Below are 17,119 nucleotides of genomic sequence, written 5' to 3' on the forward strand. Positions count from 1 at the left end.
CAAACATAATAAGAAAATAAACTTCTGACTTAAAAAAAAAACAAAACTCTTACAAATATTACACAGTTATAATCCACACCTAAGAGGTAATGATGCAAACTTTAGGCAAAAATCTTTTTTAAAGTCCTCATGGCAATGGTGAAAATTGAGGACTTAATGTAAAGTTGTGACAACACTACTTAAAAGAATATCAGAAACCATTTTTATTTCAGATCTTGTTTTGATAAAAACATTCTCCCTTTCAAAGCTTACCTCATGTCAATTACTTGACTCACTACAACATTGGGTTTTGAGTCTTCTTCATTCATATCATATAGGAAGAGTTTGAAGTCACAAACTATGGCCAATGCCCTCTGCCATCCTTTTTTCATGCCTGCTTTCTTTGGAATCTTTAGTTTTTATTTTTCAAGAAACAAATAAAAGCAATCCAAGCTGAAACATCAAACACTACACAATTATTACATATAAAATTAAAACAATACAAATGTGTTACAGATCTATCACTTTTCTTGTTAAAAGATTGGAACCCAAATACATAATATGATTGAAATTTAAAAGCAAGGCAATTCTTTTGATTACTGAATAATTCATGTGTGTGAAAAAATATATTAATACTATTTCAATTAACATAAGCAATTCATTCAAGTAACAGTCACAGCTTTACCTCTAAGGTAACATTAAATTCAAATTTGGTAACTCCAAAATCACCTCAGATTTTAAATATTTCTCAGGAAGATTTTTTTCACTTTTAATCTCATAGTTATTATTGCTGACTGGAAGTCAAAGTTACATCATTAGGACAGATTTTAGCATTTGTTCATTGCAAGGTAATGTCCAAACAGAAAACTTTGGGAAATTTGAAAATATCCTATTGGGGGCAACTACACTTAGTTCTGAAATCATATTCTTTAGGATGCAAAAACTATTTTCAATTTAATATAATTAATATTGTATAACATATCAATACTTCTGACAAAATTGTACATGCATTTTGAAAAGTGATTAATAAACTCTTTTTAAGAGTTCATGGGAACCCAGAACATTGACACTTACCCAGACATGGCCTTCATAGGATGTTCCCAAGCCTTTCTGTGGGAAGGCACCTTTCTTCTGATGAACAGGCACCGGACAAGCTCTTGGAGCTTTCTCTACACAGGCTGTGTGACATGAGAACCCACATGCTTTTTGATGGAAATAGAGAGATATGATTGTAGGGGGTAAAATGGGTTGACTCCCTCAACCCCCACTGCAATTCTGTATACTCTATCCTAGAGATCAAAATGCTAAAAACTACCTGTCCCAGACTCCCTTGGAACTAAGTTTTGGACCTGACATAAGTTCTGCTTGTAAGATAACCTTCTGTGAGACTCTGAATTGAGTCAAGCTAGGAGAACTGCAAAACGCAGCACATCAATTTTACTGGTTGGATATTGACAGGGAGTGACAGCTGCAGGAATGGCTTCTGAATTTGATGGAAGCTCTCTTAACTCTGCAGCAGCAGGGTGTTTCTTGACACTGGCAGAAGTTGCAGGTTTTGAGGGCTGCAGCAGTAGTGGCAGCTTCCAGATTCACCACCTTCTCGTGACACTGGTGGGAGCTGTTCCAGGCTCAGCAGAGACTGATTGATGCTGGCAGTAGGAAATGCTCTGGGAGCTCAGCTCAGAAGCTGCCTCTACTGCCCTAGGAGGATTGCATGGGCACATAATTCCCCATGTAAAATCCCACTTTGTTTAATATGCTGGGATGCATTTATGGTTAAGGCATCTCTGATTGTCATAGTGCTGAGGACAGGAAAACTGTCCTACTCTGCACTGTGTGTTCCTGAGTGGGCACTCGAGAGACTGGCCATTTATATAGTCTGTTCCCTAGGATGAGGTGTGCGGTGTCTGTGCAGCACTGTGATATACTGTTTGATACTTCCAAAACTATATTTCTTTCTTTCAATGATGTCATGATAAATTCAATGAGTAAAATAAAAGGATTACAACTCAAGGCTAGCATTCTATTTTCCTGTCATATAAGCTGGTGAATGTGGTCCTCACACTCTACTATTGCTATAAAGAACAAAATTTATCTAAACACATTTTCCTAATAACTGTGGCCCTGCCTGAAGACTACACAGCACACCTCCCTGGGGTGCTTTCACGTGGGCTGTGAGGGTATGAGACTCTTTGGAGCTGCACAGTGCATAGGTCTCTTCAGAAGCCCCCATATGAAATAGATTCAGAGGGATTTTTAGTAAAGCGATCAGTTCACTGTCATGCTTCCACAATTCAAAGAGAGCGAAATTTCTGACTGAATACTTGTGTTCCTTCATAAATGATATATCAAAATCGTAATCCCCATGTGATGGTATTTGGAGATGGGGTCCTTGAGAGGACATGGGAGTGGAGCCCTCGTGAATGGGATTGGCACCATGGTAAAAAAGACCTCACAGAGCTCCTTGGCTCCTCCACCAGGTGAAGACACAGCAAGCAGGCAGCAGTCTGCAGCCTGGAAGAAGGCCTCACCAGACCCGGGCCATACTGACACTCTGATCTGAGACTTCCAGCCAGTGAGGAACACATGACTGTGTTTGGAAGCCACCCAGTCTCTGCACTTTGTTATGGCACTGAGTTGACTAAAACACTTAGATACAAGTATTATGAGTCGGACTCCGTGTGTCCCTTCCTCAGATCTCACCGTCACAGGTGCAGCCTTGTCTTATCAAACCCACCATCAGAGACGTGCACTGGTGACACATGGTGGGAGCAGTAAAGGATGTGAGGAAAAACCGGTGGGCCTTATGCTGTAAAACAAAGAGACCAAATGCACACTGATGGTTAAATAACTTTGAATAGGTGATTCTGGTGATTCCTTCAACCCATCCTGCCCCAAACAAAGAAAAGCAGCTTTCCCTTTTCTCACCAGCATTTAAGATTCTTGCCCCTAAGTACTTCATAATTGGAAAATTCTGATTTAAAAAATCCAAAAATACCAAGAAGAGAAAGGGAGTGTGGAGGAGAAGAAGAAAGAGAACTGTTTAAGTGGTGATCAAATGTACATTACTACAACTTTAAAGTAGTAGCAATAAATAAAGCCTGACTTTTATTTGAGCTGATATGTTCTGAACATTTAAAAATTCTAGATTGACAAATTCTTCAGATGATTCCTTTATAATAAATGGAGTCAAAATTGCCTATGTATACATATTTTTATTGGGGAAGGGTAGCAAAAAATGGTTTTTAAAACCTTCTTTAGAAGAAAGAATAATTTCAAAATTTTATCTCAATAGCAAATTATGTGTTTCATTTTCTACTATCAATAAAAAAGAATGTGCTCCAGGAAATGGAACACTCCTATTAAGTTAAGCAAGACCTATTATACCTTCAAGACAGAAGGCACACTGAAATTTCTCACTGAAACCCCAATAGCTAAAACTGTAGATGTTTTCACAGCATTATCAAGTTGACAACCCACTATAGATTTTCCATTTCTGTATCATGTCTTTCTGACCTGAAATTATTGTCATAAAATAGCAATATGTATAACAAAATTATAGCAAATTCTTATTTTACTAAACACTAGTTGGCCAGTTTTCTCAGCTTCCTTGTGTGTGTTTCCTAATCTGTGAGGGGGACAGACTTGCACTCCCTGCCATGTGCCATGGGTAGTGTGTGTACAGGGGCTACTTGCTTTTTCTCAGATGATCAATTTACTCCTCTCATCAGCACTGCAAGTCACCCCTGCCTCCTGAAGAATCTGGTGTCTCTAGTTCCTGAATCCTTCTAGGTGTGCAAAATCTTAATTATCTTGTGACTTAGCAAGACCTTTCTAAGCCCTTGACATTCAGATTTTTCAGCCTTCCTAACCTCTCACTCAGGTTCTTCCATCTTCCAAAATTACATTGACTTATTTGTCTACTTTTTTTCTCTGTTTGGTTGGGTTAGTAAATTTCATTAGAAAGCAAAAAACAGTATGCATTTTTGAATCTGCTATGTTTAACCAGAAGTCTCCAAGGAAAATAAGAAGGAAGGAAGGGAAAAGAAGGTAAGGTAAGGGGTAAGTTAGAGACCAAAACCAACTTGTCATTTTTCAAAGACTTGCTAAATTTATAACTAAGTCAAGTACTTTAGTTGGAAAGAGGATTCTACTATGACATTCCTTTCTCTTTATTGTTGGTGTGTGAACTGGAAGGTGAGCAGAATCTGTGATCTGCAACAAAGAGACAAAAAAAAAAGATAGGTAAGTCACCCATATCACCAAAATCATAAGAACTAAATTATTTCTCAAGTAAAGCAAAATAATTATATTTGCTATACAAAAAGACAGTAAAAATAAAATTCTCACAGTGCAAAACATATATTTTAAGTAATTTAAATCTATCCTATTAGTTTCTACGAACAAAATATATACTTATATCATATACTTTATTTCAATTTGTCTACTTTAAAATGTGTGTCCTAACATGTAGACTATATTAAAGACGAATTTTATTTTTTGGCTGAAACCTGCAGCATGTGGAATTTCCTCTAGCAGGTATTGAACATATGACAACTGCAGTGGAAGATGGAGTCTTAACCACTGGGCTACCTGGGAAGTACAAAAGAAGAATAGTAATCCTAAACATATTTGAGATGGGAATCCCAGACCACCTGACTTGCCTCTTGAGAAACCTGTATGCAGGTCAGGAAGCAACAGTTAGAACTGGACATGGAACAACAGACTGGTTCCAAACAGGAAAAGGTGTACGTCAAGGTTGTATATTGTCACCTTGCTTATTTAACTTATATGCAGAGTACATCATGAGGAACGCTGGGCTGGAAGAAGCACAAGCTGGAATCAAGATTGCTGGGAGAAATATCAATAACCTCAGATATGCAGATGACACTACCCTTATGGCAGAAAGTGAAGAGGAACTCAAAAGGCTCTTGATGAAAGTGAAAGAGGAGAGTGAAAAGGTTGGCTTGAAGCTCAACATTCAGAAAACAAAGATCATGGCATCTGGTCCCATCACTTCATGGGAAATAGATGGAAAAACAGTGGAAACAGTGTCAGACTTTATTTTTTTGGGCTCCAAAATCACTGCAGATGCTGATTGCAGCCATGAAATTAAAAGACGCTTGCTCCTTGGAAGGAAAGTTATGACCAACCTTGATAGTATATTAAAAAGCAGAGACATTACTTTGCCAACCAAGGTCCGTCTAGTCAAGGCAATGGTTTTTCCCGTGGTCATGTATGGATGTGAGAGTTGGACTGTGAAGAAAGCTGATCGCCGAAGAATCAATGCTTTTGAACTGTGGTGTTGGAGAAGACTCTTGAGAGTCCATTATACTGCAAGGAGATCCAACCAGTCCATTCTAAAGGAGATCAGTCCTGGATGTTCATTGGAGGGACTGATACTAAAGCTGAAACTCCAATACTTTGGCCACCTCATGTGACGAGTTGACTCACTGGAAAAGACTCTGATGCTGGGAAAGGTTGGGGGCGGGAGGAGAAGGGGACAACGGAGAATGAGATGGCTGGATGGCATCACCGACTCTGTGGACATGAGTTTGAGTGTACTCCGGGAGTTGGTGATGGACAGGGAGGCCTGGCGTGCTGTGATTCATGGGGTCGCGGAGAGTCGGACACGACTGAGCGACTGAACTGAACTGAACTGAACTGAAACATATTTGAAAGATAATTTTAACAAGCAGATATATGGTCAGAATCTTCAAAAGATTTTTTACTACTAGTCTTATAAATGTAGAAGCAACTTATGATTTGAAATATGCAGAAACATACTAAAACAATTATAGAGGGTTCAGCAAGATCATGTGACTACTAATAATCTAAAAATAGGCTCAGATAATTTAGATTATGTATCTTAAACATTCTTCAAAATCATAAAATACAGCTGTCGATGTGACTGGAAAAGGTCAGTTTTTATTCCAATCCCAAAGAAAAGTAATGCCAAAGAATGCTCAAACTACCACACAATTGCACTCATCTCACATGCTAGCAAAGTAATGCTCAGAATTCTCCAAGCCAGGCTTCAACAGTACATGAACCATGAACTTCCAGATGTTTGAGCTGGTTTTAGAAAAGGCAGAAGAATCAGAGATCAAATTGCCAACATCCGTTGGATCATCAAAAAAACAAGAGAGTTCCAGAAAAACATCTACTTCTGCTACATTGACTGTGCCAAAGCCTTGACTGTGTGGATCACAATAAGCTGTGGAAAACTCTTAAAGAGATGGGAATACCAGACCACCTGACCTGCCTCCTGAGAAATCTGTGTGCTGGTCAGGTAGCAGCAGTTTGAACTGGACATGGAACAGCAGACTGGTTCCAAATAGGGAAAAGAGTATGTCAAGGCTGTATATTGTCACCCTGCTTATTTTACTTATATGCAGAGTACATCATGAGAAACGCTGGGCTGGAGGAAGCACAAGCTGGAGTCAAGATTGCCAGGAGAAATATCAATAACCTCAGATATGCAGATGATACCACCCTTATGGCAGAAAGCGAAGAACTAAAAAGCCTCTTGATGAAAGTGAAAGAGGAGAGTGAAAAAGTTGGCTTAAAGCTCTACATTCAGAAAACTAAGATCATGGTATCTGGGCCTGTCACATCATGGCAAATAGATGGGGAAACATTGGAAACAGTGGCTGACTTTATTTTGGGGGGCTCCAAAATCACTGCAGATGGTGATTGCAGCCATGAAATTACAAGACGCTTGCTCCTTGGAAGAAAAGTTATGACCAACCTAGATAGCATATTAAAAAGCAGAGACATTACTTTGCCAACAAAGGTCCCTCTAGTCAAAGCAATGATTTTTCCAGTAATCATGTATGAATGTGAGAGTTGGACTATAAAGAAAGCTGAGCGCCAAAGAATTGATGCTTTTGAACTGTGGTGTTGGAGAAGACTCTGAGAGTCCCTTGGACTGCAAGGAGATCCAACCAGTCCATCCTAAAAGAAATCAGTCCTGAATATTCACTGGAAGGACTGATGCTGAAGCTGAAACACCAATACTTGGCCACCTGATGTGAAGAGCTGACTCATTTGAAAAGACCCTGATTCTGGAAAAGATTGAGGGCTGGAGGAGAAGGGGACGACAGAGGATGAGAGGATGAGGATGGCATCACCGATTCAATGAACATGAGTTTGGGTAAACTCCGGGAGTTGGCGATGGGCAGGGAGGCCTGGTGTGCTGCAGTCCACGGGGTTGCAAGGAGTCGGACACAACTGATCGACTCTACTGAACTGAACTGACGGAAGGTTGCTTCCAAGCTTGGGTAGTTATAAATAAAGTTTCTAAATATATCCATGTACAGGATTTTGTGTGGAGATAAGTTTTCATTTCATTTGGATAATATCAAGGTACATGATTCTTGGACTGTATTGTAAGAGTGTTTAATTTTGTAAGAAATGGCTAAACTGTCTTCCAAAGTAGCTGAACCATTTTGCATTCCCACCAGCAATGAATGAGAGTTCCAGTTGCTCTACATTTTGCCAGCACTTGATGTTGTCCATGTCCCAGATTTTGATGTGTAGAGGTATCTCTTCATTTTAACTTACATTTTCCAATGACATATATATGGACATCTTTTCCTATGCTTATTTGCAATCTATGTATCTTCTTTTTATTGAGGTCTCTGTTTAGTCTTTGACCCATTTTTAAACAAGTTGTTTGTTTACTTGTGGTTGAGTTTTAACAGTTTTTGTATATTTTGGGTGACAGTTTATCATATTTGTCGTTTGCAAATATTTTCTCCTGTCTGTGGCTAGTCTTCTTAGTCTCTTTTACAGAGCAAAACTTTTTAATTTTAATGAAGTGCAACTTGTCAAAAATTTATTTTGTGGCTCATGCTTTTGATTTTATATTTGAAAAGTCATCATCTAACTCAAGGTCGCTGAGACTTTCACCTATGTTGTAGTTTCGCATTTTAAAAGTAGGCTTATGATCCATTTTGAATTAAATTTTTGAAGAGTGTAAGGTCTGTGTCTAAGGTTTATATTTTTTGCATGTGTAAGTCCAGTTCTTCAAGCACCATTTGTTGAAGAGACTATCTTTGTTCCTCTGTATGGTTCTGGGCATTTTATTATATTTCATTGGTCTATTTGTCCATTTTTTTGCCTTAAAAACAATTGAAATTCTGACACACACGATAACATGGATGAAACATGAAGATACTATACCAAGTGAAATTAGTCAGACAAAAAGGAGCAAATATTATATGACTCTACTTATATAAAATATATAGAATAGGCAAATTCATAGGGATGCAAAGTAGATGAGAGTTTACCAGGGACTGAGGGGAAAGGAAATGTTCAAGTTATGGTTTAATGAGAATAAAACTTCTGTTTGTGGAGATGGAAATTTTTGAGAAATAAATACTGTAATAGTTACATTTGCAGAACACTGTGAAAGTAATTTATTCTACTGAACTCTACACTTAAAAATGAATAAATGGAATATTTCATGTTATGCCAATTTTGTTGTTGTTGTTCACTAAGTTGTGTCCAACTCATTTGTGACCCCATGGACTGTAGCCTGCCAAACTCTTCTATCCATGGAACTTCCCAGGCAAAAATACCAGAGTGGGTTGCCATTTTCTTCTCCAGGAGATCTTTTGGACCCAGAGATTGAACTCATGTCTCCTGAATTGGCAGGCAAATTCTTTACCACTGAGCCACCTGGGAAGCCCTTATGTATATTTTCAGTTCAGTTGCTCAGTCGTGTCCAACTCTGCAACCCCCATGGACTGCAGCATGCCAGGCTTCCCTGTCCATCACCAACTCCTGAAGCTTGCTCAAACTCATGTCCATTGAGTCAGTGATGCCATCCAACCATCTCCTCCTCTGTGGCCCCCTTCTCCTCCTGCCTTCAATCTTTCCCAGCATCAGGTTCTTTTCCAACAAGTCAGGTCTTTGCATCAGGTGGCCAAAGTGTTGGAGCTTCAGCATCAGTCCTTCCAATGAATATTCAGGACTGATTTACTTTAAGATTGACTGGTTTGATCTCCTTGCAGTCCAAGGGACTTGCAAGAGTCTTCTTGAACACCACAGTTCAAAAGCACGTATATTTTACAACCAAATAAGTAAGTAAATAACTAAATAAAGCTGATATGTGATAGAAGTGACATTACAAATTATTAGGAGTTGATAGACTGGTCAATGAATTAGGCCTGGGACAACTAACTATCATGGTATCATGGTGGCAAAAGTCAGATTCCTACTTCAGAGCAAACAAAGATACAATTTCCTGTTGATTTAAGGACCTAAATGCAAAAACAAAACTTCAAATCTTTTTGGCACTTTGAGGACAGAAGGATAGGATAGAAATGGAATTCTTAGAAAACAATAAACAACCTCAAGCAGTAAAAGGAGAGAGATATATTTTATTAATAGAAGGAAAAGCCTTTACATGACAAAATGAAAGCAATAATTAGATACTACTTCATACCCATCAGAGTTACAGAATTTCAGTGGTCTAGGAGTGGCAAGTGTCAACATGGGTATAAGGAAATGAGAACTTTTATGTACTGCTAAGGACTGATGCTAAAGCTGAAACTCCAATACTTTGGCCACCTCATGCGACGAGTTGACTCACTGGAAAAGACTCTGATGCCGGGAGGGGTTGGGGGCAGGAGCAGACGGGGACGACAGAGAATGAGATGGCTGGATGGCATCACCGACTCGATGGACATGAGTTTGAGTGAACTCCGGGAGTTGGTGATGGACAGGGAGGCCTGGCGTGCTGTGATTCATGGGGTCGCAAAGAGTCAGACACGACTGAGCGACTGAACTGAACTGAAGTGAGAGTAGAAATTGGTTTTTAAAATCTCTATTTCCAGCAAGGTGAGATGAGTGTGCACAAGGAAGGTAATCTAAGATCGCGACACAGAGCCCATGCAGTGTGAGAAGTGATGAGGTAGCTGCAGAGATGGCAGACTGTGCACAGAGAACGGAGGTGACAGAACAATAAGCATATTGAGAGTGTAAAGAGGCAAGTTTCTCACTGTCACAGAAAGAAGTTACCGATATAGAAAAGGAGAACACTGGAATGAAACCTATAATGTTGGTTTGGAATTAGAGGTATAAACGTGTGTATGAACTCACAGTTTTTATAGGTAAGTAGTTAGATAAGTAGGAGAAGGCAATGGCAAGCCACTCCAGTACTCTTGCCTAGAAAATCCCATGGATGGAGGAGGCTGGTGGGCTGCAGTCCATGGGGTCGCTAAGAGTCGGACACGACTGAAAGACTTCACTTTCACTTTTCACTTTCACACATTGGAGAAGGAAATGGCAACCCACTCCAGTGTTCTTGCCTGGAGAATCCCAGGGAAGGGGGAGCCCGGTGGGCTTCCGTCTATGGGGTCACACAGAGTCGGACACGACTGAAGTGACTTAGCAGCAGCAGCAGCAGCAGCATTTAGATAAGTAGGGCTTCCCCGGTGGCTCAGAGGTTAAAGCGTCTGCCCGCAATGTGGGAGACCCGGGTTCAATCCTTGGGTCAGGAAGATCCCCTGGAGAAGGAAATGGCAACCCACTCCAGTATTCTTGCCTGAAGAGTCCCATGGATTGAGGAACCTGGTAGGCTACAGTCCATGGGGTCACAAAGAGTCGGACACGACTGAGTGACTTCACTTCACTTCTTCAGTTAGATAAGTAGGTAGGTGAGTAGGAGAGCAGAGATGATAGATGAACAGATAAATGACAGATACATAGATTTCTACATAGAGACTGATTTATAAATATATATTTTCTCTATCTCTATCCAACAAGAATTCTGGAATAGTGACATCCCACAGCAACGAGCATACCATGAATAAATACTGTGAAAACAGTACATTATTTTCACAATAGGGATATTATTTGTGTATTTTGAGCAGACCAAGCAATCCTTTGAAATTGAAGAACACATGCCTATGATATAAAATATAAGAGGGTGGACAGAAGAATGCACACAGTTTCAAAATATCCAGTCACCTCCCAGGACAAAAGAATGCAGTTAGATGGGCTCAACTGTTCAGCAGAGACATTACTTTGACAACCAAGGTCCGTCTAGTCAAGGCTATGGTTTTTCCTGTGGTCATGTATGGATGTGAGAGTTGGACTGTGAAGAAAGCTGATCGCCGAAGAACTGATGCTTTTGAACTGTGGTGTTGGAGAAGACTCTTGAGAGTCCTTTGTACCGCAAGGAGATCCAACCAGTCCATTCTAACGGAGATCAATCCTGGGTGTTCATTGGAGGGACTGATGCTAAAGCTGAAACTGCAATACTTCGGCCATCTCATGCGACGAGTTGACTCACTGGAAAAGACTCTGAGGCTGGGAAAAGTTGGGGGCGGGAGGAGAAGGGGACGACCGAGAATGAGATGGCTGGATGGCATCACCGACTCTGTGGACATGAGTTTGAGTGAACTCCGGGAGTTGGTGATGGATAGGGAGGCCTGGCGTGCTGTGATTCATGGGGTCGCGGAGAGTCGGACACGACTGAGCGACTGAAATGAACTGAACTGAAATGAACTGAACTGAACTGAACTGAACTGTTCAGTATCATTCCAATGTTCTTTTCATCTGAACAAAAATGGGAAACTGTTTTCTTAATTTGTGGGTAATAGGTATATGGGCTTGTGATAGATTATTCCTTGTACCTTCCTCCATGAGACAGATATTATTAAAATTTTAAAACAATAAAATAAAATTGAAAATTTTAAACGCTCTGAGCAGAATTTGAAAACAATGTCTGACCTAGCTATAAACCACACTGAAATTTTCCAAACTAAACCACGTATCTCTGGGAGAACTTGCCACCTAGTCCCCAGGATTCCGAAGTGGGTAGCAAGTAACCCTACCCAGGTTAACCAGAGTGAGTGAGATGCAGAGGAGAGAAATAAGCATTTCTGAAGATGGAAAATATGAGCTGGGAGACACCAAACCTTTTGATTTCTGGAGGAAACATTTGCAGAGAGTCATGTTCCCTGATTATCATAAAGGGCCACAAAGAGCTATTTTGTGTGTCATTATGTGAGCCATAAAATTATCTTACATTTTAGTAAGAACAGTAGCAAAGTATTTTTTGTCTTATTTTGTTTGTGGTATTTTTTTGTTGGTGTTGTTGTTGCATGATGGATGGCCTCAGGAGGACTATTTGTAGTTTTTGTTTTAATTTAATGTTAGAATATAGTGATTTATGGGCTTCCCTGGTAACTCAGCTGATATAGAATCTGCCTGCAATGCAGGAGACCCCAGCTTGACTTCCAGGTTGGGAAGATCCTCTGGAGAAGGGATAGGCTACCCACTCCAGTATTTTTGGGCTTCCATGGTGGCTCAGATGGTAAAGAATCCCCTGGAGGAGGGCATGGCAACCCACTTTAGTATTCCTGCCTGGAGAATCCCCATGGACAGAGGAGCCTCGTGGGCTACAGTTCATGTCATTGCAAAGGGTTGGACAAAACTGAGCCACTAAGCACAGCACAGCACATGTATTGTTAATCCCAAACTCCTAGTTTATCCCTCTCTGCCCTGCCCAAGTTTCCCCTTTGGTAACCATAAGTTTGTTTTCAAAGTTTGTGAGTCTGTTTAGCAAATATATTTTTATGCCTTACCTAATACCAGACTTTATGTCGTGATAAGATTATGTAAAATATTCCTGTTACAGCTTAACTCCTTGATGTTAATTAAAGCAATGCAAATAATGAGAGCTCTCTCCCTGCCAGACCATGTCCCCTCATGGACATGGTTATCAGTTAAACTTAATATTAACTATTACCAGATAAACTTAATATTCTCTATAGACTGTTCCTATCTAAGCAATGCATCTGATTAGAGAGAAAGGGCACTGTTTCTGAACAGGATTCAGTCTCCTTTTGTTTAGTACAAGTGAAAAGTTCTGGAGCAAATCTACCCCAGAGAGGTACCTTCCCTGTGTCTGCTTCATCTCCACTATATGAAGATGGAGATGTAGGCCTGGAACTGATGTAAAACTTGATCTTTAGATTCTGTTCAAATATATTGTCAACTGGATCACCCTAGAAAAACAAGTTAGGGAAAACAAAAATTCAAGAGATCACTGTATAGAATTCAGCACTCTTAACATAAGTCATGAACATAACACTATTTTCCAATAATGGGTGATAAAACTGTAACTTTACTATTTTTGTAAGAAGTATGTCAACATGCAAAACTGTAGCCATAATCCTTCAATGGTGGACACAGCTGCTCCCACCTGCACCTCTGAGCACTTCTCTTCAGAATGTGCTGTTTCACATCCATCATTCCATTCCATGTGGAAGTACCATGACATAAAAAAAAAAAAAAAAATGAACACATAGATTCCATTCACAGTGGGTTATAGAGAAATGAATCAGAAACTGCAGATAAGAGCTCTGTCCCTGAGGGCACCTAGTGAAGAGGTTCAGAATATGTCACCCCCAAGTATGTCACTTTGGCATATTGATTACTTGAATTAAAGTACTTGAGAAACAACCATGCAAGGACACTCTGGCCCTCCTTTGTTCTCCTGAAGGAAGAAGGATACAAATCTTCCCTGCTAAAATCACCCTCCCTCTGCCAGGAGGAGGGAAAAACTATATCACCAGAAACACAGAATTCAAGGCCAGGAAGGGTGCATAAACAAAGATATGATTGTTAAACTACCCATATTTTCCTTGTTACTTCACCATTCGTGACTCATAACCCAAACCCCTTTGTCTTATCGTTTCTTCACAAATATATTGTTCCTTTGCCTAAAAGAGTATAAAAGCTTCCTTACTCTGGTCACTTAAGGTCTTCCTTCTCTTGGGAAGGCTCCCATGTACATGTAGAAATTTAGTAAAATGTGTATGCTTTTCTCCTGTTATTCTGTCTTATGACCAATGGAAGACAAGAATTTTTCCCATCCACAGTGAATTAGGCATTAAATGAAAGTAAATGAAACTGATCATGGTTGTGAGACTAATGGCACCAATGCAAACCCCTGCTTATTCAATAGCATAGAAATACTGGCACCCAGGGGTCAACATCTATTATGGTCAGCATTTTTGTGACTTTACTTTGGAAGATCATGTAGTGCATAATTTAGTGATTTCCAAAATTATAAAGTTTCTTAAAATGCAGAGGCAGCTCCAGGATTTTTATTTAAGTGAGGCTCAATCAGAAGATGAGGTGAAGCTATAGGTCAGCCTTCGTGGGGTTGCATACACACAATGAGTGTTTCACATGATACTAGAGAGTTTTTTGCTCTTTTCTTTACACATAATGTTTAATATGCATGAGATGATGGTGGTGGTGGTTGTGGTGGTGATAGCAGTAGTAACTGGGATTTAGGGGTAGGGGAGCTGGTAGAGATTATTGAAAGGCCAACCTGCCTGAGCACCCACCTTAGTCTCAAAAGCCACAATCGCCAAAATGTCCTATCCATTTGTATGAGCGCGTTTTGGGGCTAACAGAACAAACTCTCTTCAGAAAATAAAGTCAAATAATAAGGAGCAGAAATAACTGACAATGTGCAAAGCAAAGAGCTTTGTTTAGTAAATTATTTCTTAAGCTTGTTTTCAGTTCAAGGCAAATTCAGACACATGGCTTAAATCCCCAAATGCCCTGTTCAGTTTCTCAGGTTGGACACAGTATCTTCCATTGTTAATTCATGCAACCACTGTTGTGAAATATGACTTACTGTTTGTATACTTTATTGATTTTTTTTTTTGGTGTGGAGAATTTAAAAGTCTGTTTTTTGGATTGATTCCACATATAATTTTCTATGTGGCACAGTGGTAAAGAATCCACTTGTCAATGCAGAAGACCCAGTTCAGTTCAGTTCAGTTCAGTCGCTCAGTCATGTCCGACTCTCCGCGACCCCATGAATTACAGCTCGCCAGGCCTCCCTGTCCATCACCAACTCCTGGAGTTCACTCAAACTCATGTCCACAGAGTCGGTGATGCCATCCAGCCATCTCATTCTCCGTCGTCCCCTTCTCCTCCCGCCCCCAACCTTTCCCAGCCTCAGAGTCTTTTCCAGTGAGTCAACTCGTCGCATGAGGTGGCCAGAGTATTGCAGTTTCAGCTTTAGCATCAGTCCCTCCAATGAAAATCCAGGATTGATCTCCTTTAGAATGGACTGGTTGGATCTCCTTGCAGTATAAGGGACTCTCAAGAGTCTTCTCCAACACCACAGTTCAAAAGCATTGATTCTTCGGCGATCAGCCTTCTTCACAGTCCAACTCTCACATCCATACATGACCACGGGAAAAATCATTGCCTTGACTAGACGGACCTTGGTTGGCAAAGTAACGTCTCTGCTTTTTAATATACTATCAAGGTTGGTCATAACTTTCCTTCCAAGGAGCAAGCGTCTTTTAATTTCATGGCTGCAATCAGCATCTGCAGTGATTTTGGAGCCCAAAAAAATAAAGTCTGACACTGTTTCCACTGTTTTTCCATCTATTTCCCATGAAGTGATGGGACTAGATGCCATGATCTTTGTTTTCTGAATGTTGAGCTTCAAGCCAACCTTTTCACTTTCCTCTTTCACTTTCATCAAGAGGCTTTTGAGTTCCTCTTCACTTTCTGCCATAAGGGTAGTGTCATCTGCATATCTGAGGTTATTGATATTTCTCCTGGCAATCTTGATTCCAGCTTGTGCTTCTTCCAGCCCAGCGTTCCTCATGATGTACTCTGCATAGAAGTTAAATAAGCAAGGTGACAATATACAACCTTGACGTACACCTTTTCCTATTTGGAACCAGTCTGTTGTTCCATGTACAGTTCTAACTGTTGCTTCCTGACCTGCATACAGGTTTCTCAAGAGGCAGGTCAGGTGGTCTGGGATTCCCATCTCTTTCAGAATGTTCCACAGTTTATTGTGATCGACAGAGTCAAAGGCTTTGGCATAGTCAATGAAGCAAAAATAGATGTTTTTCTGGAACTCTCTTGCTTTCTCCATGATCCAGCAGATGTTGGCAATTTGATCTCTGGTGCCTCTGCCTTTTCTAAAACCTGCTTGAACATCTGGGAGTTCACGGTTTACATATTGCTGAAGCCTGGCTTGGAGAATTTTGAGCATGACTTTACTAGCGTGTGAGATGAGTGCAATTGTGCGGTAGTTTGAGCATTCTTTGGCATTGCCTTTCTTTGGGATTGGAATGAAGACTGACCTCTTCCAGTCCTGTGGCCACTGCTGAGTTTTCCAAATCTGCTGGCATATTGAGTGCAGCACTTTCACAGCATCATCTTTCAAGACTTGAAATAGCTCAACTGGAATTCCATCACCTCCACTAGCTTTGTTAGTAGTGATGCTTTCTAAGGCCCACTTGACTTCACATTCCAAGATGTCTGGCTCTAGGTCAGTGATCACGTTATCGTGACTATCTTGGTGGTGAAGATCTTTTTGTATAGTTCTTCTGTGTATTCCTGCCACCTCTTCTTAATATCTTCTGCTTCTGTTAGGTCCATACCATTTCTGTCCTTTATCGAGCCCATCTTTGCATGAAATGTTCCCTTGGAATCTCTAATTTTCTTGAAGAGGTCTCTTGTTTTTCCTCTTCTGTTGTTTTCCTCTATTTCTTTGCATTGATCACTGAGGAAGTCTTTCTTATCTCTCCTTGCTATTCTTTGAAACTCTGCATTCAGATGCTTATATCTTTCCTTTTCTCCTTTGCGACGCGAGAGAGGCCGGCCCCGGCGGCTCAGATGCCACGCGAGAGACGCCGGCCCGGAGCAACGAACCACGCAAAGAGGTGCGGCCATGAGGAGCTACCCCACGCCTGAGGCCAGGGCCGGTGGCCGAGAGGAGCTACCCCACGTCCAACAGGCGGTGGCTGTGTGGGCGCAGGAGAGCTGAGAGGAGCTACTCTGCGTTCAAGGTCAGGAGGGGCGGCCTTGAGGAGATACCCCTCGTCCAAGGTAAGGTACAGCGGCTGCACTTTGCTGGAGCAGCTGTGAAGAGATTTTCCACGACGAAGGTAAGAGAAACCCAAATAAGACGGTAGGTATTGCTAGGGGGCATCAGAGGGCAGACACACTGAAATCATAATCACAGGAAACTAGCCGATCTGATCACATGGACCACAGCCAAATGTGGTCCACTGGAGAAGGGAATGGCAAACCACTTCAGTATACTTGCCTTGAGAACCCCATGAACAGTAAC

General features: G+C 40.8%; 1 protein-coding gene across 1 annotated transcript in view; it reads right to left on the reverse strand.

Moving 5' to 3' along the window:
• Positions 1-17,119, reverse strand: part of LOC129557386 (serine/threonine-protein kinase MRCK alpha-like) — an 81,635-nt gene that overhangs the window by 38,558 nt on the left and 25,958 nt on the right. The window contains exons 6-10 of the mRNA XM_088837731.1: positions 12,894-13,004; positions 4,111-4,194; positions 2,683-2,788; positions 1,054-1,181; positions 253-389 (exon numbers count right to left, since the gene is read on the reverse strand). Of these exons, the coding sequence (XP_088693857.1) occupies positions 253-389; positions 1,054-1,181; positions 2,683-2,788; positions 4,111-4,194; positions 12,894-13,004 (566 nt within the window). The remainder of the gene's footprint in view (positions 1-252; positions 390-1,053; positions 1,182-2,682; positions 2,789-4,110; positions 4,195-12,893; positions 13,005-17,119) is intronic.

Source organism: Moschus berezovskii, chromosome 7 (assembly GCF_049115385.1).
Source record: "Moschus berezovskii isolate FMDL1 chromosome 7, NW_MosBer_1.0, whole genome shotgun sequence".
Taxonomy (NCBI): domain Eukaryota; kingdom Metazoa; phylum Chordata; class Mammalia; order Artiodactyla; family Moschidae; genus Moschus; species Moschus berezovskii.